The sequence below is a fragment of the Notamacropus eugenii genome, chromosome 5 (assembly GCF_028372415.1).
Source record: "Notamacropus eugenii isolate mMacEug1 chromosome 5, mMacEug1.pri_v2, whole genome shotgun sequence".
Classification (NCBI taxonomy): domain Eukaryota; kingdom Metazoa; phylum Chordata; class Mammalia; order Diprotodontia; family Macropodidae; genus Notamacropus; species Notamacropus eugenii.
Genome location: NC_092876.1, coordinates 177,839,802 through 177,866,884, shown reverse-complemented (window position 1 = coordinate 177,866,884; position 27,083 = coordinate 177,839,802). Strand labels below are relative to the sequence as shown.

Genomic DNA, 27,083 nt, shown 5'->3' with positions numbered 1-27,083 from the left:
GGTAGGGCGGCCATTGCTCATACAAAAGATGACTGGTTATGTGGCAACAGGAGATTATTCCCCAGGAGTTCAATGATGCCTCCATTGTCCATCTCTATAAAATTAAAGGGAATAGATTGTCCTGCAACAATCACAGGGGGGTCTTAGTCATTGCTGGCAAGATTCTTGCTAGAGTCCTCCTTAATAAGCTGATTCTTCACCTGGAAGATGGTCACCTACCTTACAGCCAGGGTGGCTTCAGAAGGGACCAAGGAATAGTTGATATGGTGTGTGCTGCCTGACAATTCCAAAAGAAATGTCAGGAGCAGATCAGAGGTCTGTATACAAGGTTTGTAGATATGACCAAGGCCTTTGACACTATTGGTCCTGAGGGCTTATGGAAAATTATGTTAAAATTTAGTTGCCCAAAGAAGTTCATCATCATTGTATGTCAGTTTCATGATGGTGTATTTGCCCAGGTTCTGGATAGTGGACAATGCTTTCATGAAACAGGGCTGTGTGCTTGCTCCCATGCTTTTTAGCATGATGTTTTCAGCCAAATGCTTTCAATGAAGATGAACACAGCATCAAGGTCAGCTACTGTCCTGATGGTAAGTTCTTCAATTTGAAAAGGCTTCAAGCCAAGACCAAAGTGGAGGGAATATTGGTGCATGATTTTCTGTTTACAAATGATTGTGCACTCAATGCATCCTGTGTAACAAAGTATGGATCAATTCTCTGCTGCCTGTGTGAATTTTGGCTTAATAATCAACACCAAGAAAACACAGGTGCTCCATCAGCCACCACCACACATTCCATACATGGAACCATCAGTTACAACAAATGGAGAAGTTTTGAATGCTGTGGATAAGTTCACTTAACTTGGTATTGTTCTTTCCGGGGATGTACACATTTACAATAAGGTTGACACATGCAATACCTTAAGTAGTTCAGTGTTTGGAAGGCTCTGAAGAAAAGTTTGGGAGAGACAAGATATTAGACTGACGACCAGACTGAAGGTCTACAGTGCCATTGTGCTGACTTCATTGTTGTATGCCTGTGAAACATGGACAGTTTACCAGGGCCATGCCAGGAAACTGAATCATTTCCATTTGAACTGTCTTAGGAAGATTCTGAAGATCACCTGGCAGGATAAGGTACCAGACACTGAGGTCCATGCTCAAACTAAACTGCCAAGATTCAAACTATGCTTCAGAGAACTCAACTCCCATGGGTTGGCCACGTTGTTCGAATTCAAAATGTACGCTTGCCAAAAAGACTATTTTTTGGAGAACTCGCATGGGGCAGGCAATCACATGGTAGTCAGAAGAAGCGATACAAGGACACTCTCAGGAACTTTGGATTTGATTGTGGGACATGGGAGACACTGGCACATGGCTGTTCAGCATGGCAGGCCCACATCCGAAAGGGTGCTGTGCTCTGTGAGCAAAGCAGAATTGAAACAGCACAAAGGAAAGATAGGATGCCCAACTACCCCTAATGTTCACGTGGACTATCTGTGCCCAATCTGTGGTAGAGCATTTTGAGCTTGTATTGGTCTGAGCAGCCACAGTCGTACACACTAAAACTTGACTTTATTATAGTGATGTCATTTTGGTCCTCTTCGAGAACACAGGACAACAACCAACCAATCACTTTTTTCTTGATGTCTCATTAAGTCATTAGCTTATACTTACCCAGTTCAGATTTTTAAGAAATTATTTTCTTCAATAAGTTTTTGTACCTCTTTTTGCATTTTGCCCATTCTGCTTTTTAAGGAGTTCTTTTCTTGAGTGAATTTTTGTACCCAATTTTCCATTTTGCGTATTCTGCTTTTTAAAGTTTTTCTTTTGTTATTTTGTTCCCTTTTTTTAATATTAAATCAATTCTGAGGTTTTTTAGAATTTTTTTTTATTTTCAGTTTTCAGCATTCACTTCCATAAAATTTTGTATTTCAAATTTTCTCCCTGTCTCCCCCCTCCTTGCACCCAGAACAGCATGTATTCTGATTGTCCTTTTCTGTAATCTTCCCTTTTATCACCATGTGCCCCTCTCTTATCCCCTTTCCTTCTATATTTCTGTAGGGCAAGATAGATTTCTATACCCCATTGCCTAAATATCTTATTTCCTAGTTGCTTATCAAAACAATTTTTAATATTCATTTTTAAAGCTTTGAGTTCCACATTCTCTCCCCTCCCCCCTCCCTACCCACCCTCATTGAGAAGGCAAGCAATTTCATATACATATGTAGTCATGTAAAACATTTCTGTAACAGTCATGTTGTGAAAGACTAAGTATATTTCCCTCTATCCTGTCCTGCCCTCTGTTCTGTTCTCTCCTTTGACCTGACCCTCTACCATAGTGTTTGCTTCTGATTACCCCTTCTGCCAATCTACCATTCCTTTTATTATCCCCTTCCTCCCCTGCTTTTCTGTAGCATAAGATAAACTTCCATACCCAACTGAGTGTGTAAGTTATTCCCTCCTAAAGCCAAATCCAATGAAAGGTAGACTCACTTATTCCCTCTCATCTTTCCTTTCTTTCTCTTCATTGTGAAAGCTTTTTTTCATCTCTTTTATGTGACAAGACTTACTACATTTTACCCCTCCCTTTCTCTTTCTACTAATACATTCCTCTCAACACTTAATTTTATTTTTTAGATATCATCCCTTCATAATTAGATTACCCTGTGCGTTCTCTCTCTCTCTCTCTCGCTCTCCTTTTCTCTCTGTATATATGTGTGTGTTTGTATACACACACAGATACATACATATATATTTCCTCTAACTTTACTAATATGAGAAAGCTCTCATTAATTACAAATATCATCTTTCCATGTAGGAATATACACAGTTCAACTTTTTAATAAATCCCTTATGGTTTTTCTTTCCTGTTTACCTTTCATGCTTCTCTCGATTCTTGTATTTGAAAGTCAGATTTTCTATTTAGCTCTTGTCTTTTCAACAAGAATGCTTGGAAGTCCTCTATTTCATTGAAGTTCCATTTTTTCCCCTGAACTATTATACTCAGATTAGCTGAGTGATTCTTGGTTTTAATCCTATCTCCTTTGACCTCTAGAATATCATATTCCAGCCCCTCTGATCTTTTAGTTTAGAAGCTGCTAAATCATGTGTTATTCTGTGTCATCTTTCCATATTACTTGAATTGTTTCTTTCTGACTGATTGTAATATTTTATCCTTGACTTTGGAGCTGTGGAAGTTGGCTACGCTATTCCTTATATTATATACTTCACCTGTATACATTCTTTTGTCTTTATATTTTCAGTTCTAAGCACAGTGCCTTGCACATAACAGTCTCTTTATAAGTGCTTCTTAGATTGGAGTGCAATGGATTATTTTCCAGTAAAAGTCTCAGGTCTATTTCATATGAACTTCTGTCCACAGTGTTGGTATAGTTTCTTGTGCATAGTTTCTGTCTAGTCTACAAACTTTTGGCTGAGCTAACAGAAGCTAGAAGCAAGATAGAACAAAAGATGTACACCTTTTCCAAAATGGCATCATCCTATTCAGATGTCAGCAATCCTAAAATTTAAAATGACCTGTTCCTCTGGAGGAATGCTAAGGAGAATAAAATAAATTTTATTTATTTATTTTTTAATTTGGGAAAAGAAGATGAGCAAAGAAAGGGATAGGATCAATGCATGGTAGATGGAAAAAGATAAAAAATGCTTTGTTTATCTTAGTTGTTCCATTCTTTGCTACTGTTCTACTAAGCAGAATGGAGAATTGACACCTCCCCTAAAATGGGGAGATAGTAGAAACTAAGTCCAAGTCAACAGCACCGATGAAATCCATCCATGCATAATACTGAAAGGACTGGTAGTGTGATCACTTAGGTATTATAAGTTATCTCTGAAAAATAGGAGATAATAAGTCACATAAACAGAACTAGAAAAAAGGCAAAATGCACAAAATGGAGGGAGGAAAGTGTAATCTTAAGCTGTAAGTCATGTGTTAGAGTCCTGGAAAAAATTCTAAGATATTAAAAAAGATGATTTATAAATACTTAGAAAAAAATAAATACTTTGGAGAGGAAGTGGTAATCATAAAGAACTAACCCATGATCCTCAAAAATGGGTTAACACAGACTAACTTCATTTTCTTTCATTTAAAACTAGTATTTGTTAAGCATATACTGTGAGGCAGGCACTGCCTATAGATCCTGAAGATATAGAGATAAAATGGAAACAATCCTACTGTTCCATTCAGTCCTTGAGGTGTTTCTGCTTAGAAGAATGAACATTCTGGTTGATTACTGCTTGTTTTCTAAATGGAGAAATAAATGCAATAAAATTGGGGATTTCTCAAAAAATGAAAACCTTCATTTTTCGAGATACCTTATTTGGGAATATTATTCATGGAGGCTCTTTTAAGAAACAGATATTTAAAGTAAACTTTTGAGTACTCATGGGTTAGCAATAGTTACAAAATATAGATCCCAAAATTGAAGCAAGAATGCAACAAATAAACATATGAAAGTAATCCAGCACTGAAGGAAAATGTGTAACTCAGAATTTCATGATGAATCATATTCTTGGAAGCCTTCTCTGTTCTTCCCCAGAGTCTGTCAATAGAGGGACACACGAATGGATATGATTTCCAAAGTTTTAGCAGTAACATCTGCTGCATAGCAGCCCAGTTATGAACACATCTAAGGAAACATCTGTAAATATTGCCTGGGAACCCTTTTCTCTCCTAATGTTTTCTTTTGTTTTTAGGCTGCATATTAGCACATTTGTTCTATTAGTTATGGTAATATGCTGCAATATTTTATGGGTGATAGTGATGCTTCCTTAATGTAACACCAAGAATTTCTAGGACCCAGAGGAAATAATGATGATCATGATATTGTTATTAACCAACACGAATCTAATTCTTTATAATTTTTCATCATCACACTCACTCATGACCAGAAATTGGCTCTCCATTGTTCTACCGTTGGATTAGCAGCAGGCATAGAATATTGCACACATTTTATATAACCTCAGAAAAGGACCAATCTGTTCATTCTCTAAGGATTCTAAAGGCCCTGTCCCCAATTGGACAAATTTTACTTCCTTTGTTATACTAATAATCCCATGAAATAGGTGGTATTATTAGGAGTCAAATCCAGGTTCTCAGCATCCAAATTGAATGGCTTTCTTTCCATAGGAGGCCATCTTATCACACCATGGATCACCAACTATCTCTCTCTCTGTCCTCAGGAATAGGCCTCAATTCCCTTGTTATAGGAGTTGCTGAAGGAGTAGAATAATGCAAACTTACCCCTTCCTCCCCACAATCCCCATTTCCAATATATTTCTTTGTTCCCCTAATGATACAGATCAATAAAGCTTTTTCTTCACATGAACCATGAGGGTTGGTATATCAAACAAACACAAAATAAAGTTGGATTGTAAGACAGTAGGTAGAATCAGAAAATGGCTTTTGTAGAATGTGGTGCTTGAGCTAAATCTTGAAGGAAGTCAGGGTAGTAGTAACTGAGAGATGGACAAGAGGAGGGAGAACCTCGTACGCATGGGTTCAGCCAATGCAAAGGTACCAAAATGAAATGTTATGGCAAATGGAAAATGAAATGTTATGTTCAAAAGAGAGCAAGTAGACCACTGGTACGGCTGGACTATGGGGATGGTAGAGGGGAATAGTATGTAAGAAGAGAGGACAGGTAGGAAAGAGCCAGAATGTGAAGAGTTTTAAGGCTAAACAGATAAATTAATATTTATAATAAGGAACCACTTGAATGTTGTAATAGAGGGCAGAAAGTAGGTAGTAATCATTAAATTTTATAAAGGTTCAGTTTAGAAAATGTTTTTTTTTAAATATCGTATTTAACTTTGTTTTTAAAAAGCAAATAAAAGCTACCTAAAACTTAGTAAATAAGTTTTAGCTGGGCAAATATCATCATTATTATATTTGGATTTTTATTGAGTGATATGATAGGTTATAAGTTATTTAACTTGCATATATAACTTATTGCTAGACTTAACATTTCTAACTCATGTGAAAAAATCTATGGGTATTAGAAAACTAAAAAGCAAATTTGCATATTTGGCCACATTCATTACATAGCTATAATTTTTCTGTAGCAACAGATTGTGTTTTAATATTGTTTTGTACAATTGAATTCATCTGTTATTTGTGTCAGGGAATAGTAGAAACAAATGGGAGGGTCCATGGAGCACATTAGTCAAAGCTGAATTGGGAGTATTTACAGATTTCTCTTATTTTGTAGGTGGGACTCTTTCCTGGTCACTGTGTCGAGTTAATTAACCAAAAAGTTCCTCAGTCAGTGACAAACTCAGTGCCAAAACCAGGTAAGTCTCTTTTACTTATGTGAATTTTTATTTAAAAGAGTTTTAATTCACATGTTTTTCTTCTATTTAGATTTATAGTTTGTTTTGCTACTTTGCATCTGGATCTCAATTTGTTGGCATTCATGTACACTGTATTATATATACGTTTATATATATATATATGTATATGTATGTATATAAAATTTTATTTGTTTTTCATTGTCTCTGATCATTTGGCATCATTTTGCATTTACTTAAATGGCTTAAAGAATTTTACTAAATCTGTTTTTTTGATTTTTGAAATTTTTCTATGTAAGTATGGATTACTAATAAAATGAGAGATGATGTAGATTTTTTTGGTCCGAAAAAATTAGTAAGAAGATGAAATTTTCTGGGGATTAACATATGAAGGAAATGTGTATTTCATTAGTGCTGTAGGAATTCAAAATAATGCATGGAGGAACTGTAGATTTTCAGGGACACTTTTGAAATCAGTGCTACATGTGGTATGTGAAATAGTATGGTAGTAACAAGTATATGATTCAGGTTAGTCAAGAGAACATTTTTAGTTTTCATGGGGGTAGTACTTACATTGAACAAAATTTCAAAATCTATGAAGTCCAGAACCTTTTGATGATATCATATAAAAGTTATGTGTGCATGCATGGCCCTGGAAAAAGTACCCTCCCTTAGAGGCTTTTTTCAAAGAAAGGAGGTGTACAATTTAGAGGGAAAAACATTTCCTCCTGAATTTTCTGGTTTGGCAGGTTAGCAAACAGACAAACCATCCAGTGACCATGTTTCTGTTTGCCAGCACCATCAATTTATGCCTTTTAAAAGCAGATCCTGGGGTATGATTTGGAAAAAAATAATGTGTTTACATAAAACTATCTTCCAGATCAAGGTCCAGTAGTAGGTATAGAACTAGTCTAGTTCTGTAGCTTTGGGTATTTTCCCAGCTCAGCTCATAGTGTGCCAGGCTGGCTTGGCTTGAAGTGATTTGGGTTTTGGTTAGGGAAGTATGGATCTTATATTCCTTTTAAAAATACTGAATTAGCAGGCGAGCATTTGTGTTCCTGTGTGCCTGGAAAATTATTCAACTTTTCTTCCATTCTTTTCATTCTTTAGCTTGTAGGAATTTGTCCATTTCACTCAGTTCCTTAACTGTCAGTCTTGCAGTAGAATGGACACTGATTTTTGTGGCATCTTTACTCACTTTTGCTCGTAGGTACTAGAAATTGTAAATCCTCTGCTTCAGAGCTGGTTGGAATGAAACATAACACACCCTTTAGGGATGTTGGGCAGCGAGGTGGCACAGTGGCTGCAATGTTGTGCTCTTATCATGTGACCCTGGACAAATCACTTGACCCTGTTTGCCTCAGTTTCCTTACCTGTAAAATGAATTAGAGAAAGAAATAGCTAACCTCTCCTGTATCTTTGCCAAGAAAACCCCAAATGGGAATAATTACAAAATAGAATTACAAAAGCTGATTTTTCTGATAGAACTGATCAATCACCGTAGTATACTTTGAAAGCAAGGTAGGGACTTTATTCCCCATTTTCCAGGTAAAGAAGATAGTTAATAATGAGATAGAATGGAATAGATGGGATAGAATATTGAATTTAACCCAGCAATTAAATTAAAAAACTGTCTGCATCTCAAAACAATATGCCTTCTAGAAGGATAGAGAATTTTGTCAATGCATGTCATGCCCAGCCACAGTGGTCCATTGAAAAAGAACTTTGTATTTATAGTCAGCAATACCTGGAATCAAGTCCTACTTTGCTACTGACTATTTGTTTCTCCTGGGGCAAATTAATAAACCTCTCTAGACCTTACTTTTCTTAAGAGTGTTTGGATTAGATGATCCCTGAAATCACTTCCAACTCAGTGAAATATAAAGTGAGAAACTTTTGGGTCATGTAAATGAATTACCTTAAATAATTATGGAAATTGCCTTCATTTTTTTGGATTATATCCCTAAAATAAGAGACATGGTTCAAAATGAAAAGGCTTACATGTAAGTTCAAAATATACTCAGTTATTTAAATAATTAGAAACATATCACAGCCCTCAAAGTTTACAGTGGACTTCATTAGTTCCTGGGTCCATTTAAACTTTATCACCTAATGATTAACTTTCTAGGAATAGGAATATGAACTTTGCTAAACTTATCATCAAATGATAAAAATTCTTTCTTTTAACTTCTCTTCAAGGTTTTTTGTTTTGTTTCATTTTGGGGGTTTGTTTTGTTTTGTTTTGACTGTTTAGTATGGCCTTTCAGAGTTTGTGATCCTCTTAGCACAGCTTTCAAGATCCCAGGGTCACCTCAGTATCACACACCACTTTATTCTGAGTTTTTTTAGTAGCAATTTTATTTATTCCTTTTATCTGTACATCACAATTAATTTCCATATCCAACTCCCTCTGTCCTTGTCCTAGACTGAATCTTTACCATGACCAAGAAAGAAAAATTAAATAAAAACATCCAGTATCGCCCGACACAATTTCCAATAGAGTATTGTCCTAGTAGTCTCCTGCCTCTCCATATTAAGGAATTTGTTCAGCCATTTAGTTGTGTCAAGCTCTTTATGATCCTTGGACCATATCATGTCAGTATTGTCCATGGGTTTTTTTTGAAAAAGATATTACAGTGGTTTGCCTTTTCCTTCTCTAGGGGATTAAGGCAAACAGAGGTTAAGTGACTTGCCCGTGGTCACACAACTAATTAATGTCTGAGAACAGATTTGAATTCAGGTCTTTCTAATTCCAGACTAGGTGTTTTTAGTTAACTTTTCTCTGTGATCTCTTCTATTTTTCATTTACTCTGAATTCAGCTTTCTTTTAGTTATCTTTTCATTTATATTATAGTAGTCATTGTGTACATTATTCTATTGGTTTCACATAATTTCATTCTGTTCTTTAAAAATCTTCCCATATGATGGTTTTCTGTGAAGGGATGAGAAGAGGGATATATTTGGAAGTGAAGGTGATGTTAGAACAAAAAGTATGAATAATATTTTTTAAAATATCCCCATGTTTCTGAATTTCTCATGTTTATAATGTCTTATCTCACAGTAATTTTCTATTTACATTTTTCAACCATCCTCCAATTGATTCACACTTACTTTGTCTTAATTTATTTGCTAGCAAAAAAATGCTGTTGTGACTGTTTTTGGTATATAGTAAAACTTTGTTTCTGACCTTGACTTCCTTGGGATATATATCCCGTAGTGAGATACCAGGGTCACTGGGCATGAACAGTATCCTCATTTTTCTTGCCAAATCTGGAACATTTGGTCTACTTAGCAGTTGTGTCAACAGTGTGTCAGTGTGCCAGTCTTCCTACAGCCAGCCTTTCATCATTGATTATTCTTGTTATATCTTCTAATTTGCATGGTATAAGAGGAGACATCATTTTTAAAATTTGTATTTCTCTTGCCATTGGAACATATTTTCATGTCATTTGAAGTTCTTTTTCATAGATTTTCTGTCATGCCTGGAATGCTCTATGTTCTTTCTCCTCATTCTGACTTCTAGGATCCCTGATTTCTATAAGCATTTCCCAGTGCTCTTCAGTCTGTGTCTGCTCTCTGAAACTACTCCTAGTTTATTCTCTTCTTCTCTTGTTTGCACATAGTAGCTTGTATATAATCTCCCCTTTTAGACTCTCAAGACTTTAGATTCTCAAGAACAGGGACTATTTTTTGCCTTTCACGGTGCCTGATACATAGTAACTACTTAATAAGTGTTGATTGACTGATTGGTAACCATTTGTTCATATTCTTTTTACCTCTTATCAAATGGGAATGGCACTTAATATGGCATTCATGTCAAATCCTTTGTACTTCATTGTATTTTAAGGATATTTTAACTTTTGAAAATTGAAGTAACTTAAATTGGAATCACACTGAAAAAAAATTTAAATATATTTTCAAGTATGTGACAGTGAAACTTTGGGAATTACTGCCCCAGGAGAGTTGTTTCTTTGTAATTCAATTAGTTCAACTATTTTTCAAAGGACAGAAATCTTTTTCAAGCAACTACTCACACAGTATATCCTTTGTGAAAAGATTAAAGGAATGCTGCTTAGTGCTGCTACAAGAAATATTCATAATTTTCTCTATAATTCCTAATGCCTCAGTGGGGATAATTTTAGTTATTACATCTGTGATTTCATTGACATGTGGGATTTCCAGATGAGGAAACTCCTTTTCCTCATGGGAGTTTGTACTTTCTTATATTAGAGTGGCATAGAGCACTGAGAGGTTAAGCAACTAGCCCCGGCTCACATAGCCCCTATGTAGCAGGGAGAACTGGAATCCAAATCTTCTTCATTCCAAGGGCATCTCTGTATCTACCATTTCACAGCTGCCTCAGTAGGCAGTGATCAGGAACCGAGAAGAGTTTGTTTCTTTTGTAATTTCTCAGACCCGAAGCATTAGATTCATCTGTTTTGTGTTTTTTGTTTTGTTATTCAAATGCTGAAATAATCTGATTCTTTTCTGTTGCTAAAAATAAACATCTGCACATTATATAAGTAATCTCTTGTCTTTGAAATAAGCAAAGTAGTATATTTGGAGTTGACTGAACTTTTAGTTGTGGCCCAGTAAAGTATATTGATTGACAATGCAGTTCTGCTATTTGTTCTTAGGAGGGTGGTGGGGGAGGGGTTGGGTTTAAAGTATGAAGAACATTGTGTACTCTAAGTATAAAGCAGCTTGCTTTGCAGGAATTTGCAAATAGAACTGCTTGTGTTACTTTGTTGCACATAGATTTGACTGTATTAAGTATTTAAATGGAAAGCAGATGCAAAACTAAGTATTATAGTTCTTCCCTTCTTTCTTTATCTTCTATTTTGTTCTCTACCTCTTCCCCTTAATTATCTTCCTTTTTCTTCCTTCTCTTTTTTTACTCTCCTCCCTTCATTCTCTTTACTCCTGTATCCTTTTTCTTTCTTTCAAAATACCTGTTTCCCCCATCATTCTCTCTCTTTCCCTACCCTTACTATTCCCTCCTGTAGCTCTCTGATCTTCTTTCATGTCTCCCATCACCTCTCTTCCCCTCCCCTTCCTTTATCAGTCAATCAAAAGGTTTTTATTAAATGCCTACTATGTGCCCTGCACAGTTTCCTGGCCCTGGGGATACAAGTGCAAAGAATGCCTAGTTAATAGGAGTTTATATTCTAACTGGGGAGATAAGTACATATATAAATATATATTGAATAGAAATGTACACACAGTGTTTTGGGTTGTTGGTAGTGTCAGGGGAGAGGAGAGGTATGGAAGAGATATTACAAAGGTGAAATCAACAGACCTTGGCAACGAAATGGATATGGGGAGAGGGGAGGTGAAGAATAGTGAAGAGTTGAGGATGACAGCTAGATTGTGAGACTGGGTGAACTGGGAGGAGGATTGGTGCCCTCAACCACCCTTGAAGAATAAAGAAATTTGGAAGGAAGGAACATTTAGAGGGGAATTGTTGAGTTCAACTTTCGGCATGTTGAATTTAAGATGTCTACAGGACATCCAATTTGTGATGTCCAGTAGGAGTTGGAGATGTGAGATTGGAGGTCAGCAGAGAAGTTAGGTCTGGATAAATAGATCTGAGAATCATCAGCATAGAGATGGTAATTGAGTCTATGATAGTTGTTGAGATCACCAAGTGAAATAGTGTAGAGGGGGAAGAGACTAGGGACAGAGCTGTGGTTATTAGCAGGCTTGAGCTGGATGAAGATCAAGCAAAGGAGGCATAAAAGGAACAGCCAGATAGGCAGGAAGGGAACCAGAAGAGAGCAGTGTCCAGAAAACCTAGAGAGAAGATAATATTAATGAGAAGAGGGTGATTAATAGTTTAAGGGCTTCAGAGAGGTCAAAAAGAATGATTGAGAAAGGACTGTTGGATTTGGCAAATACAAGCTCATTGGTAACTTAGAAAAGACTAATTCTTGCTGTGATTATTACTCCTGCTACTGCTGCTCTCCTTAGAAAGACATTATTACTACTGTCATTAACATCATCATCATTATTATTATTATTATTATTATCCTAGAGGCAATAGGAAGCTACTTGAATTGATTGAGTGAGGGAATTGCATTGTCAGATCTGAACATAAGAAAGATTACTTTGGAAGTAATGTGTAGGATAGATTGGAGGAGTGAGAGACTTGAGGCAGAAGAGACTGATTAGGAGGCTGTTGCAATAGTCTAAGCAAGTGTATAAGCAAGGACCGTGACATACACAGGCAGGCCTGCTATCACATGTTCTTAGATCTGCATTTCTAAAAGGAAAGCAACTTTTGAGGGGTCAATAACAACTTTAATCAACCACATGTATCATTCACTTAGTTCAGGGAAAAAAGTTAGCACCCTGAACTTCAGAGAAAATACAGAGAAATCTAAATCAACAGACATGCTTCTAAACTGTCTGACAGTAAGCAATATATATGTCACAAATCAACAGACAGATGCAACTGTTACGTACATAGTTACCAGAGAGGGAAGCACCAACATCTAGGTTTTCAAAGGGGGGTGGGGAGGCAGGAGCTGGCTGCTTAGTGGCTTCCCAATGTTTCATCTGGCACAAGAAGATTCTTCCAAAAACTAAGACCCCAAAGTAAAACCCTCAGAGTGTTTATACATTTTTTTTTTTTAGAACAGGAGGGCATCACAACCCTTGAGAAACCATGCCTCAGAAACTTAACAAAAGATGTGGTCCCTACAAATTTTTCCTAATCAAACTCCCCTTAATAGGCAGGCCCATTAATGGGTGGGGAAGATCTTTAATCATATTAAAATAATTAACAATACAAATACTCTGTTTCTAGTTAAAGAAACTCTTGTTTCTGTACTTTTCTCCTAGTAAAGATTCTTGTTTGATAAAGGCAAGATTCAGTCCAAGGCACTTGATTATACTAAAACAAAAACAGCAAAAAGATCCTACTTTGCTTGCCATCACACCAAGCAGTGATGAAGGTCTAATTAAGGTGGTACCTGCATGAGTAAAGAAAAAGGGTCAGATACCAGAGATGTGAAAGTAAAAATGTCAAGATTTAGCAACCAACCTACTGGGGTAAATTGAAGAATTCTAATGTCTAAGTTAGGAACCTAGATGGCTAGGATTATGATGGTGCCTTCAACAAAAATAGTGAAATTTGTTAAAGAAGACTTGAGAGGGAAAGAGAGACATCAGTCCTATTTTGGAGATGCTGAGCTTAAGATGCCTTTTGGACAATCAGTTTGACTTGTCCATTAGGAAAGTGGTTTCGAGAAAGACAGACCCGGTGTAGCTCTTACCCTGTAGCCGATAAAGTAGCTGTAAAAAATTACTCTAAACAAATTCTAGAGCAACAGAAGCCACAAAATGACAGAGTGAGAGATTTCCAGCCTAAGACAGCCTGGAAGGCTGACAGGAAAGGTCTATCACACTAGGCTCAGAGTGGAGTGCAGCCATGAAGCATGGCACAGACAGGATTGGAGCAGGCCTTAGGGCACAGAATCATGGGTAGCAGCTGAGATACCCAGATTTCTCAACCCACAAACACCAAAGACATCTTTAAAGGTCAGTGAGAAAGCTCTTTCACCTGGATGAGAAGGGAACCTGGTCTGGCCCTAGCCCTGGCCCCAAGGTGGCATCAGAGTCCACTTTTGGAGCCCTTGGCCTAAAGACCCTGGGGGAATCGAGCACCAATCTTGGTCTCAGTCCTGAGTGGTGGTCCTGGGGTGAGGAGTATCACTGGCTGGCATGGTGGAGCAGGTAGAGGCTCTGGAGAGGGAATTCTACTCACAGATACTGGGCAGAAAAAGCTTGTGGTTGCTCCCAGATCAGAACACAGGCCATGAGAAGAGTAAGCTTCTCTCCCTTGATTGTGCCACCTTGGAGGAACTGAGAACTTATAGGTCCCTCAAGTATACCCTCCATTTGACAAAGGACTTAAAAGTCAAGTAACTGGCTGGGAAAATGCCCAAAATGGGGGAGGGGGAGGGAATAAGACTATAGAAGGCTACTTTCTTCTTTCTTGGTGAACAGGTATTTTCTTCCATCCTTTCTGATGAGAAAGAGCAAAGCCTAACATCAGAGGAAGATATCAAAGTTAGGGCTTCTATATCCAAAACCTCCAAAACAAGTATGCAATAGTCTCAGGCCATGGAAGAGCTCAAAAAGAATTTTGAAAATCAAGTAAGCGAGGTGGGGGAAAAATTGGGAAGAGAAATGAGAGTGAGGCAAGAAAATCATGAAACAAGAGTCAACAGCTTGCTAAAGGGGATCCAAAAAAGTGCTGAAGAAAATAACACCTTTAAAAATAGACTAACCCAAGTGGCAAAAGAGGTCCAGAAAGCCAGTGAGGAGAAGAATGCTTTAAAAAGCAGAATTAGCCAAATGGAAAAGGAGGTTCAAAAGGTCACTGAAGAAAATAGTTCTTTAAAAATTGGAATGGAGCAGATGGAAGCTAATGACTTTATGAGAAACAAAGAAATTATAAAACAAAACCAAAAGAATGAAAAAATAGAAGACAATGTGAACTGTCTCACTGGAAAAACCACTGACCTGGAAAACAGATCCAGGAGAGATAATTTTAAACTTATTGGTCTACCTGAAAGCCATGATTAAAAAAAAAAGAACCTAAGACATCATCTTCCAAGAAATTATCAAGGAAAACTGCCCTGATATTCTAGAACCAGAAGGTAAAATAGAAATGGAAAGAATTCACCAATCACCTCTTGAAAGGGATCCCAAAAGGAAAACTCCTGGGAATATTGTAGCCAAATTGCTGAGTTCCCAGGTCATGGAGAAAATATTACAAGCAGCCAGAAAGAAATAATTCAAGTATTGTGGAAATACAGTCGGGATAACACAGAATTTAGCAACTGCTACACTAAAGGATGGAAGGGCTTGGAATACGATATTCCAGAGGTCAAAGGAAATAGGATTAAAACCAAGAATAACCACCCCAGCAAAACTGAATGTAATACTTCAGGGTAAAAATGAAATTTTAGTGAAATGGAGGACTTCCAAACATTCTTGTTGAAAGGACCAGAACTGAATAGAAAATTTGACTTTCAAATACAGGAATCAAGAAAAACATGAAAAGGTAAACAGGAAAGAGAAGCCTTAAAGAACTCATTAAAGTTGAACTGTTTACATTCCTACATGGAAAGATGTTATTTGTAACTCATGAGACCTTTTCCAGTATTAGGGTAGTTGAAAGGAATACATACATATATATATGTAGGTATGTATGGGCATATATGTATATATTATATGTAGGTGTGTATATGTGTGTATATATAGATATGTGTATGTATGTGTGTATATATGTGTGTGTGTGTGTGTGTGCGTGTACACGCACACACACATATAGAAGGCACAGGGCAAGCTGAATGAATACCTAAAAAAATAGAATTTACTGTTGAATGGAATGTACTAGGAGTAAGACAAAGGGAGAGGTAGAATGTAGCAAATCATCTCACATACAAGAGAAAAAGCTTCTCCAGTGGAGGGGAAGAGAGAGGAGATGAAAGGAAATAATTGAGCCTTACTCTCGTGGGATTTGGCTTAAGGAGGGAATAACATACACTCAGTTGGATATGAAAATCTATTTTACCCTGCAGGAAGGCAAGGGAGAAGGGGATAGGAGAAGGAAGATAATAGAAGGGACAGCAAATTGGGGAAAGAGATAATCAGAAGAAAACACTATTGTGGGAGGATAGTTCGAGGGAGAGAATGGAATAAATTAAGGGCAGGATAGGACAGAGGCAAATGTGGTTAGTCTTTTATAACATAAACATTATGGAAGTGGTTTGCATTGTTACACATGTAGGACCTATATTGAATTGCTTGTTTTCTCAATGAGGGTGGGTGGGGAAGGAGGGAGAAAATATGGAACTCAAAGCTTTAAAATGAATGTTAAAAATTGTTTTAGTGTGCAATTGGAAATTAAGGTGTACAGGCAGTGGGATATAGAAATCTATTTTGTTGTACAAGAAAATAGAAGGGAGGGAGATGGAAGAAGGTTGGGTAATAGAAGGGAAGACAGACTGGAGGAAGGGGTGGGTGGGGTGCATGCTGTCCTGGGGTGGGGTTGGGGAGAGATGGGGAGAAAATTTTGAATTCAAATTCTTGTGGAAGTGAATAGAATGTTAAGAACTGAAAAAGTGAATTAATTATATATTTAACAAAAAAAGAAAATGGTTTTGTGGGCCCAAAGGTCAAGGGAGACACCCTGATTGGATGCGTACATACATCTACACACATACACACACACACATGTGTGTATATGTATATATCTGTCTATATATGGGGGGTATGTATACACATACATATTTATATGTACATATACATATACATATACATGTATGTATGTATGTCAACTCTTAGAAATGATAATTAAATCCATGAGAGATTATGAGGTTACCAGGAGACACTTGAAACAAATATGCTAACATTTTTTGCAGAAACCACTTATTTATTCTGTTCAGGTAATTGAAATGCCATATATATCCCCATGTTATATTCATCTCAGAATCTTTTAAATGATTAGTTTGTATCAGTTTTAACTGGCATATTATGTACATCACTTTACTTTTTTTTGTATTATGGTAGCAGTAAATATTATCTTTTTGTCTATAATGGGTAAATATTAACAACTTCAATGCATTTTAATTTGCTTTTAAATACATATTTTAACTTTTCTTCCTTTCATATTGTTCATCACTAATATTGGCCCTTTTGTAGTGAAGTCTTGCTATTTGAAAGAAATATTTTGGCTTTATAAAGTCAAGTATTAAAAAAGTAATTATGCTTAAAAAATGTCTAAAACCCAATATTGCTAACACAGGTTTTACCAATAAGATTCTTTTAAATTGATATTTGTATTAGGAAGAGTGATTGTAATGTTTTAGTTCTAATACTGGTTTCTCCAGAAGATGAGAAAGATAAGAAGGTAGTTGATAAGAGTTATTAATAGTTTTGAAAGTTGTATTGATTTTTCTCTGTGTCATAAAGCATACACTCCTTCTTATTCACAGACCTACCTGACAATGATAACGCTGAAATGATTTTTAAGGGGAATTTTTCTAGCCATCTTTTGTGTCTCCTATATCTTCACTTTGTAATTTGTCATTTTGTGGTTTTCTTTTTTTTAATTTTTTTGACTTCTAAGTTTTCTCCATTTAGCATCCATCAGGAAACCAAGTAATATGATACCCATTATACATGTGAATTTAATGCAAGACAAATTTCCATGTTAGGCATGTTGCAAAAAAAAAAAAGGCAAGAAAACGAAGTAAATGAAAAAGTATGCTTCAGTCATATTGAAGTTCATGAGTTCATCATTCCTTTCTGAATGTGGATAACAGTTTTCATTATGAATCCTTAAAAGTTGCTCAAAGAAGCTGTCTACTGTTACTGTGTACAATGTTTTCCTGCTTCTGCTTACTTCACTTTGCATCAGTTCGTATACATTTTCCCCAGTTTTTCTGAAACTCTTACTTCATCATTTTTTTAAAGCACAATAATATTCTATCACTGTCATATATCACAATTTTTTCAACCGTTCCACAACTGAAGGGCATCCTTTGAGTTTTTAATTCTTTATCACTGCAATAAGAGCTGCTGTAAATATTTTTGTACATATAGGTTTATTTCTTTTAATCTATGTGGGAGACAGACCTAGTTGTGGTATTGCTGGGCCAATGGCCATGCACAATTTTATCAATTTTATTTGTATCAATTTTATTTTTGAGTGTACTTCCCAGTCGTTTTCCAGAGTGGTTGGACCAGTTTTCAACTCTAGCATGATTGCATTAGTGTTCCTGTTATTCTAAACCCCTTTAGCATTTGTCATTTTCCTTTTCTGTCTCCTTAGCCAATCTGAGAGGTGTGAAGTGGTACCTTAGAGTTTTAATTTGTGTTATTTGAATCAATAGTAATTTGAAGCATTTTTTTCATACAATTATAGATAGCTTTGATTTCTTATTCTGAAAACTGCCTGCTTATATCCTTTGACCATTTAGCAATTGAGGAATGGCTCCTATTTTCATAAGTTTGGCTCAGTTCCATACTTATTTGAGAAATGAGACCTTCATCAGAGAAACTTGCTTTTAAATTCAGATTTATGTGATAATATTTAGAAATACTGATGCTTTATGTTGTTTTATCTTAATTATTTTGACTAGTTTTTTAATTGATTCTCCAGGTTCTCTGAGTATGCCATCATATCATCTTCAGAGAGTGATAGTTTTGTTTCCTTGTTGACTATTTTAATTTTTTTCAGTTTATTTTTCTTGCCATATTACTATAGTTAGCAATTCTAGTACAATGTAGAATAATAATGGTGATAATAGATATCGTTTCCTCACCCCTGTGATCTTATTGGAAAGGCTTTTAGTGTATCCCTGTTACAGATAATGCTTGCTCTTGGATTAATTAGATACTAGATTAATTAGATACTATTTATAATTTTAAGAAAATCTCCCTATGTTTATCATGTTTTCTAGTGTTTTTAATAGGAATAAGTGTTACGTTTTGTCAAAAATTTTTTCTGCATTAATTGATGTAATCGTATGATTTTTTTTCTTGCTTTTGTTATTGATGTGGTCAGTTATGCTTTCTTAATATTGAACCAGTGCTATATTCCTGGTCTAAATCCCATCTGGTCATGATGTATTTACATCTTTCTGATATATTGCTATAGTTTCCTTCCTAATATGTTATTTAAAATTTTTCCTTCAATATTTATTAGTCAAATTCGTCAATAGTTTTTTCTCTGTTTTTGCTCTTTCTTCCTGTATCCTTGACATGCTGTTTTGAAATAGACACAAGGAACAGTGTACTCTTAATATATTTTGGAAAGAATTTGCGTCATTTCTCAGACTTCAGGCTCTTCACCTTCCTAAGAAACAAAGTGTAGATTCTTTTTATTTTTAACATTGCCATCTGTCAGTGAGATTCTAAAACTAAAAGAAGCACCTAGAGTTTGGAACTGCTGAACAATTGTAAGGGCCCCATACTATTATGCATCTAAGTAGGGAAAATTCTCTTTCCATAGCATTACTGAAAAATGTTCAGTCCTTTGCTTTCACAGAAAGAAAAACAGTTATCATGGTATCAGTAATATGGTACAAGATCATTGTATTTGCGAATGGTGCTACTTTAATAATAATAACTGACAAATTGTAACATTTCAAGGATTGCAAAGCAAAAAGAAAAGTTCTCCATTAAAGTTTTCTTGGAGTTATGAGATTTTATTTTATTTTTTGCATTTATCTTTTGAGGAGATAGGCATTAGAGGAAGATCTAGTTAGCACTGCTGTGTATTTCTTAAATTTGTTGTGAAAGTAAATAATATTTTTCAATAAAGTATAATGAAGTTTATCCTCTGTGCCAACAGGTTCCTATTTCACCATATATTTTTTGAATTGTACCTTCACAGTCTCTTCTAGAACCCATTTCTTCCTTCTTTTCCTCTTCTTCCTTCTCCTCATTATTCTTATCCTCCCTGGCTACTTTCCTTTCCTTCCTCTTCTCTCTTCTTCTCACTCCCTCCCAGGAGCGTGGGCAGTTAGAAGTATGAAAAAGATGACAGTTCTGGTTTTTTATTACATTCCATGGAGGAGGAAGAATTTTCTTACATTAACAGCTTCCGTTAAAGAAAAGAGACCACACTTAAAACTCCACGTGGTAAAAAAGATAACTGTTTCCCTCATTTTTCATAGTACTTTTTCTCTTATAGCATCTTCCTCTGTCATAAAATAGGGACCAATGTTTATTTTGCATTATTTTATGTATGCTATTTAATATAAAAACTTTAAAATAATTTCAAATTTTGAAGTATTTTGTTGAAGAAAATAAAAGAATTTCATCATAGAATTATAGATCTGTATATGTAATGGGGCCTTAAGAGGACTTCTAGTTCCCTTCTTTTCTAGGAGAGGAATTGAGACCCAGAGAGATTAAGTGACTTGCTGCAAGTCCGTATGGGAGGGAAATAAAATAGAATGTGGAGCCAGTGAATCTGACTCCAACTCTAGCAGTATTTCCACTATAACATAAACATAGACAAAAAAAAAAAAATCTTTAGTTTGTCTATGCCCTTTTTGCTATAACTGTATGAAGAAACTTATTATTACTGTTAAATCCCTAAATTGTTTTCTATACCAGTTTGTATTTACTGAACTTTAAAGAGTGTATGATTTGTTTTCTTTTTTGAACTAAAGAACTATTCCAAAGCTACTTTCTACCTCCATTCCCTCCTTCCACCGTAACATAAACTGGAATGTATTGAATGAATGATTTAAAAGGAGAATTTTTTTCTTTTAATCTAAATATTCTATGAAATACTTATGCATGTTTTGTGATAATATAGAAGAGACTGTATGTTCTTCCCTTAAAATGTTAGTTTTGCAAAGAACTTTCATTTTTTAAATTAAATTTTATTTCTCAGAGATCTGCATTGTCTCCTTCCCATCTTCTCCCTGCACACTCACCCCATCACTCCCCAGACCATTGTTGAGAAAAGAAGAAAAAAAAAACCCATTATAAACATCTATAATCAATAAAAAGTAAATTCTCTCATTGGCCATATCTAGAAACAATGTATCTCTATCTGAACTCTGAGTCCATTCCTTCTCTACCAGAAGAAGGTAGCATGTTTTATTATGCATCCTTTGGATTTGTGGTTAGCCATTGAATTGTTCACATTTCCTAAAAATTTCAAAATTGTTTGTCTTTACAATGTTATTTTTGTATAAATTGTTCTGATTCTGCTCACTTCACTCTACTTGAGTTCATAAAAATCTTGCTAGGCTTCTCTGAATTACCTTCTTCATTTTTTAAGAGCCCCGTAGTATTTTATCATATTAATACAGACATTCCCTAATTGATGGGTATCCCTACCACTTCCAGCTCTTCCTACATGAGTCCCTTTCTTCTTTTTTTGACCTCTTCAGGGTTTAGACCTAATATTACAAGTCTAAGGTTGTGCACAGTTTAATAGCTTTTTCAATCCTAGTTCCTTTGCCTTCTGAAATATCCCATTCCAAGCCCTTCGATCTCTTAATGTTGAAGCTGCCAGATCCTGTGTTACCCTGATTGTATTTTCACAGTACTCAAATTGTTTCTTTCTAGCTGCTTGCAGCATTTTCTCCTTGACCTGGGAACTCTGAAATTTGGCCACAATATTCCTAGGAGTTTCTCTATTCGGGTTTCTTTCAGGAGGTGAACGATGAATTCTTTCAATATCCATTGTGCCCTCTGATTCTATAACATCAGGGCAGTTTTCCTTGATAATTTCATGGAAGATAATGTCTAGGCTCTTTTTTTGATCATGGCTTTCAGGTAGTCCAGTAATTTTTAAATTATTTCTCTTGGATCTATTTTAAGGTCAGTTGTTTTTCCAATGAGTTGTTTCACATTATCTTCTATTTTTTCAAATTTTTGGTTTGATTTACTAGCTGCTTGGTTTAACTCATAGTCATTCATTTCCCTGAACTCAATTCTCTCTTTCAACGAATTATTTTGTTCAGTGAGCTTTTGAACTTTCTCCTCCATTTGGGTAATTCTGCTTTTTAAAACCTCCTTCTTGTTGGCTTTTTGGACCTCTTTTTCCAATTGAGTGAGCCTCTTTTTAAAGCTGTTATTTTCCTCAGCATTTTTTTGGTTCTCCTTTAGTAAGCTGCTAACTTGTTTTTTAAGATCTCCTATTGTCTGAACCTATTTTAAGTTTGCTTTGGAGGCAAAGGCCTTGACTTCCTCTGACAGTATGCCTTGTTCTTCTTCATCTGAAAGGATGGGGGGAGACACCTGTTCCCCAAGAAAGTAACCTTCTATGGTCTTATATTTTTCCCTTTTTTGGGCATTTTCACAACCAGTTACTTGACTTCTGAGTTTCCTCTCCACAGCCTCCTGGCCTCCAGCTCCACCAAGCCAGCATTGGGAGCTGAGATTCAAATGAGCTGCTCCCAAGCCTCAGGGATTTAGGGGCAGGCAGGGCTGCTATTCAGTGTGAGATTAAGATCAGCTGCTCAGGTGGGGGCAGGGCCACCAGGTGGGGCTCAGTTCCCTCAGGGGCTTTCTGATGAGACCATCAACAATGGATGTGGGGTCCTGCCTGCTTTGGGAGCTCGGTCTGCTGCTGCCTCTACTGGTGCCCTCCTGAGGAGACCTGAGTTATGGGGACACCCCGCTCCCCTCTTGGCCAGCGGAAAAGACCCTCTCACTGATCTTTGGCACCTGTGAGTTGAGGGATCTGTGCTGCTGCTGGAGATTCTGTCCCTGAAGCCTGCTTGAATCTGCTCCTTTCAGTGCCTTGTGGCCAAGGCAGGACTGGGCCTGCTCCACGTCCAATGCACAACAGACCTTTCCCATCAGTCTTTCAGGTATCTCTGGAATAGAAATCTCCTCCATTCCATTGTTCTGTGGCTTCTGCTGTTCCAGAATTTGTTGAGAGTTTTTCTTTACAGGTATTCTATGGGCTGTGAGGTAGGAGCTAGCATATATGTATCTTTCTATTCCGCCATCTTGGCTCCTCCCCCTCAATTTAATAGCTTTTTGAGTATAGTTCCAAATTGCTTTCCAGAGTGGTGGAATAAGTTTGCCATTTTCCAAATAGTTCTGTTAGTATAGGTTATGTTGAGTTTTTTGTTATTGGTTATTTGGTTATTGTTTCTTTTTCTTTTTGGTTAATGTTGACAATCTGCTGGGTGTGATATGATACCTTGGAGTTGTTTTAATTTGCACTTTTCTAATATTTAATGATTTTATTTGCATTTTTGCATTTGGCTATTGAGATCTTGGATCTCTTCCTCTAAAAATGACCTGATTAATATCCTTTGATCTTTTATCAGTATGAGAACCTTGATATGTTCTTTTAAGAACCTCTTATTCTTATAATTTTATTTAATTTCCTATATAGTTTAGAATTATGATCTATGCCAGAAAAACTGCTGCAGAAATTTAATCCTATTTCACGATTTTCTTTCTAATTTTATTTTCATTGGTTTTGTTTGTGAAAAAACAGTTTAATGTTTTGTTATCATAATTACCTATTTTACCTTCTGTGATCTTCCTCATCTCTTATTTGGTTTTGAATTCTGTCCTTAGCCAAAGATCTGACAGGTGATTTCTTCCTCCTGTAATGTAATTTATAAGGTCATACTTTATGTATAAGTTAGTTACCCATTTTGAGCTTACCTTGATATACATAAAGTGTGAGATGTTCAGCTAGACACAGTGTGAGATATTCAGCTAGACTGCTTTGATTTTCCTCAACAAAATACTTAAAATGTGGTAAGAACTTACTTCATTATTCACTATTTAATATTACGTTTTTTTGTGGCTCCTATTCTTAATGTAGATAATCAATAATTGACTTCTGAACTTCCTTCCATACAAGGCAGTATGTAACAGAAAACCACTGAGCTTGCACAAAAAAGAAACACCAATATAGTTTGAGATCTGATACTGCCAGTAATCATTAATTCTTTTGATATTCATGACCATTTGTTCCTCCAGATATTATTTTTTTCTAGTTGTATAAAGTATTTCTTTGGAGTTTAATTGGTATGGAACTCAGTAAGTGAATTAATTTAGGTAGTATTTTTATTTTATTACATTGGTTTGCCTTATCATTGAACAATTAATATTTCAATTGTTATTTAGATATGCCTTTATTTGTGCAAAAAGTGTTTTTGAATTGTGTTCATGTAGTTCCTGTGTATCTTGGCAGGTAGTATTTCATACTATTTCTAGTTATTTTAAATGGAATTTCTCCTTTCTCTTCCTGTGTTAGACTTTGTTGATAATATACAGAAATACTGATGATTTGTATGAGTTTAATTTCTATCTTGCATCTTTGTTATTTATAAGAATATGAAATGTCCAGATTAACTGAACAAGAAATAGAAGACTTAAAAAATTAAATCATAGGGAAAAAAGGTGACCTAGTCATAAAAGAACTCGCCAGGTGTGTGTATTAAATTTTTCACTTCTTTTTTCAGTTGACTCTCTAAAGTTCTATAAGTAAACAATCATCATCTTATTTAGATTTTTCTTCATTATCACCTTATTTTTTCAGTTTCTTTTTCTTATTATTGTAAATAACACTTCTAGCTCTATATTTAGTGATAGTGGTATTAATGGACATCCTTGCTTTATCCTTGATAACACTGGAAAAGCTTCTAATTGAAAATCATTAGATTTAATATACTGGTTCTTAGTATTAGATACATATTGCTTATATTAAAGAAAGATTGGTTTATTCTTATCTTTCTAGTGTTTTTGAAAGTAGTATGTATTATATCTTGTCAAGTCTTTTGTGCATCTAATAAAACAATTATCATTTTTGTTGTGCTTTTAATAATGGTCAGTTATACTTGTAGTTTTCTTAATATTGACCTACCTCTGTCTTTTTTTATTTAAGTTTTCAGGATTCATTTCCACAAAATTTTGAGTTCCAGATTTTCTCCCCATCTCTCCCCACCCCCCACCCCAAAACTCCGAGCATTCTAATTACCCCTATCACCAATCAGCCCTCCCTTCTAACATCCCTCCCTTCCCTTATCCCCATCTTCTCTTTTCTCCTGTAGGGCAACCAATATATTCCTCTTTCACCCCTTAATTTCATTTTTTTAGATATAATCCCATCCTATTCAACTCACCCTGTGCGCTCTCTCTCTCTCTCTCTCTCTCTCTGTGTGTGTGTGTGTGTGTGTGTGTGTGTGTGTGTGTGTGTGTGTGTGTGTGTGTGTGTATGTAATCCCACCTACTACCCAGACACTGAAAACAGTTTCAAGAGTTACAAATATTGTCTTTCCATGTAGGAATGTAGACAGTTCAACTTTAGTAAGTCCCTTATGATTTCGCTTTCCTGTTTACCTTTTCATACTTCTCTTGATTTTTGTGTTTGAAAGTCACATTTCTTTTCAGCTCTGGTCTTTTCATCAAGAATGGTTGAAAGTCCTCTGTTTCACTGAAAGACCATTTTTACCCCTGAAGTATTATACTCAGTTTTGCTGGGTAGGTGATTCTTGGTTTTAGTCCTAGTTCCTTTGACTTCTGGAATATGATATTCCAACCCCTTCAATCTTTTAACATAGAAACTGCTAGATCTTGTGTTATCCTGATTGTATTTCCACAATACTCAAATTGTTTCTTTCTAGCTGCTTGCAATATTTTCTCCTTGACCTGGGAACTCTGGGATTTGGCCATAATGTTTCCTAGGAGTTTCTCTTTTTTGATCTCTTTCAGGAAAGGAAAAGAAAGGGCCCTTCCAGATTTCCTCTATGACACAAATATGGACTTAGATACCTAAACAAGAGTTAAAAGAGTAAAACAAAACAATATTTCAATATTTATTTTGCCCCCTGGTTCTAGAGTATCAGGGCAGTTTTCCTTGATAATTTCATGAAAGATGATGTCTAGGCTCTTTTTTTGATCATGGCTTTCAGGTAGTCCCATAATTTTTAAATTGTCTCTCCTGGATCCATTCTCCAGGTCAGTTTTTTTTCCCCAATGGGATATTTCACATGATCTTCCATTTTTTCATTCTTTTGGTTTTGTTTTGTGATTTCTTGGTTTCTCATCAAGTCATTAGCCTCCATCTGTTCCATTCTAATTTTGAAAGAACTGTTTTCTTTAGTGAGCTTTTGAATCTCCTTTTCCATTTGGCTAATTCAGCTTTTGAAAGCATTCTTCTCCTCATTGGCTTTTTGAACCTCTTTTGCCAATTGAGTTAGCCTATTTTTCAAGGTGTTATTTTCTTCAGCACTTTTTTGGATCCCCTTTAGCAAGCTGTTGACTCTTTTTTTCATGCTTTTCTTGCATGTCTCTCATTTCTCTTCCCAGTTTTTCCTCCACCTCTCTAACTTGATTTTCAAAATCCTTTTTGAGCTCTTCCATGGCCTGAGCCCATTGAATATTTATTTTGGATGTTTGGGATACAGAAGCCTTGACTTCTATGTCTTTCCCTGATGGTAAGCATTATTCTTCCTCATCCAAATGGATGGGAGGAGATATCTGTTCACCAAGAAAGTAACCTTCTATGGTCTTATTTTTTTCCCCTTTTCTGGGCATTTTCCCAGCCAGTTACTTGACTTCTGAGTTTCCTCTCCACACCCACCTCGCCTCCAGATCCGCCCAGCCAGCACTTGGGGTCTGAGATTCAAATGCTGCTTCCTAGCCTCAGAGCTTTCGGTGGGGGCAGGGCTGCTATTCAATGTGAGATTAAGTTCAGGTGCTTGGGTTGGGGCAGGACCACCACATTTGGGGCTTAGTTCCCTCAGGGGGTTTATGCTGAGACCTTCAACAATGGATCTGGGCTCCTTCCTGCTTTGGGAACCCCTGTCTGCTGCCTCCCGAGGGGGCCTGAGTTATGGAGACACCCCGCTCCCCTCTTGCAAGCTGAAAAGACCCTTTCACTGAGCCTGTGAGTGGAGGGACCTGGGCTGCTGCTGGAGATTCTGTCCCTGAAGCCTGCTCGGATCTGCTCCTCTCAGTCCCTGCTATGGGAAACTGCCCTATGTGGCCTCTGAGGCCACTGCCTGAGGTCAGAGCTATGGGAAGGCCTAACAATTTCCTTTGCTGCTTCTTCTTGGTTCTGAATTTACATATTTAGTTTTTGATATTAGTAGTTTTTTTCTTAAATCACTTTATCTGATGGTTTATATATTTTGTTGTTTTTTTCAAACAGTTCTTATTCAATTTTTAAAATTTTTGTTAATTCTTTGATTTGCAGAATTTCTTTTTTGGTGATTAATTGTGGATTTTTAATTTGTTGGTTTTCCAGTTTCTTTG

General features: G+C 36.1%; 1 protein-coding gene across 10 annotated transcripts in view; it reads left to right on the top strand.

The window, feature by feature from the left end:
- ARHGAP32 (Rho GTPase activating protein 32) overlaps nt 1-27,083 on the top strand; it is a 419,500-nt gene that overhangs the window by 295,214 nt on the left and 97,203 nt on the right. For all 10 annotated transcript variants that reach the window (XM_072611576.1, XM_072611573.1, XM_072611577.1 and 7 more), the window contains one exon: nt 6,233-6,314. In XM_072611576.1, the coding sequence (XP_072467677.1) occupies nt 6,233-6,314 (82 nt within the window). The remainder of the gene's footprint in view (nt 1-6,232; nt 6,315-27,083) is intronic.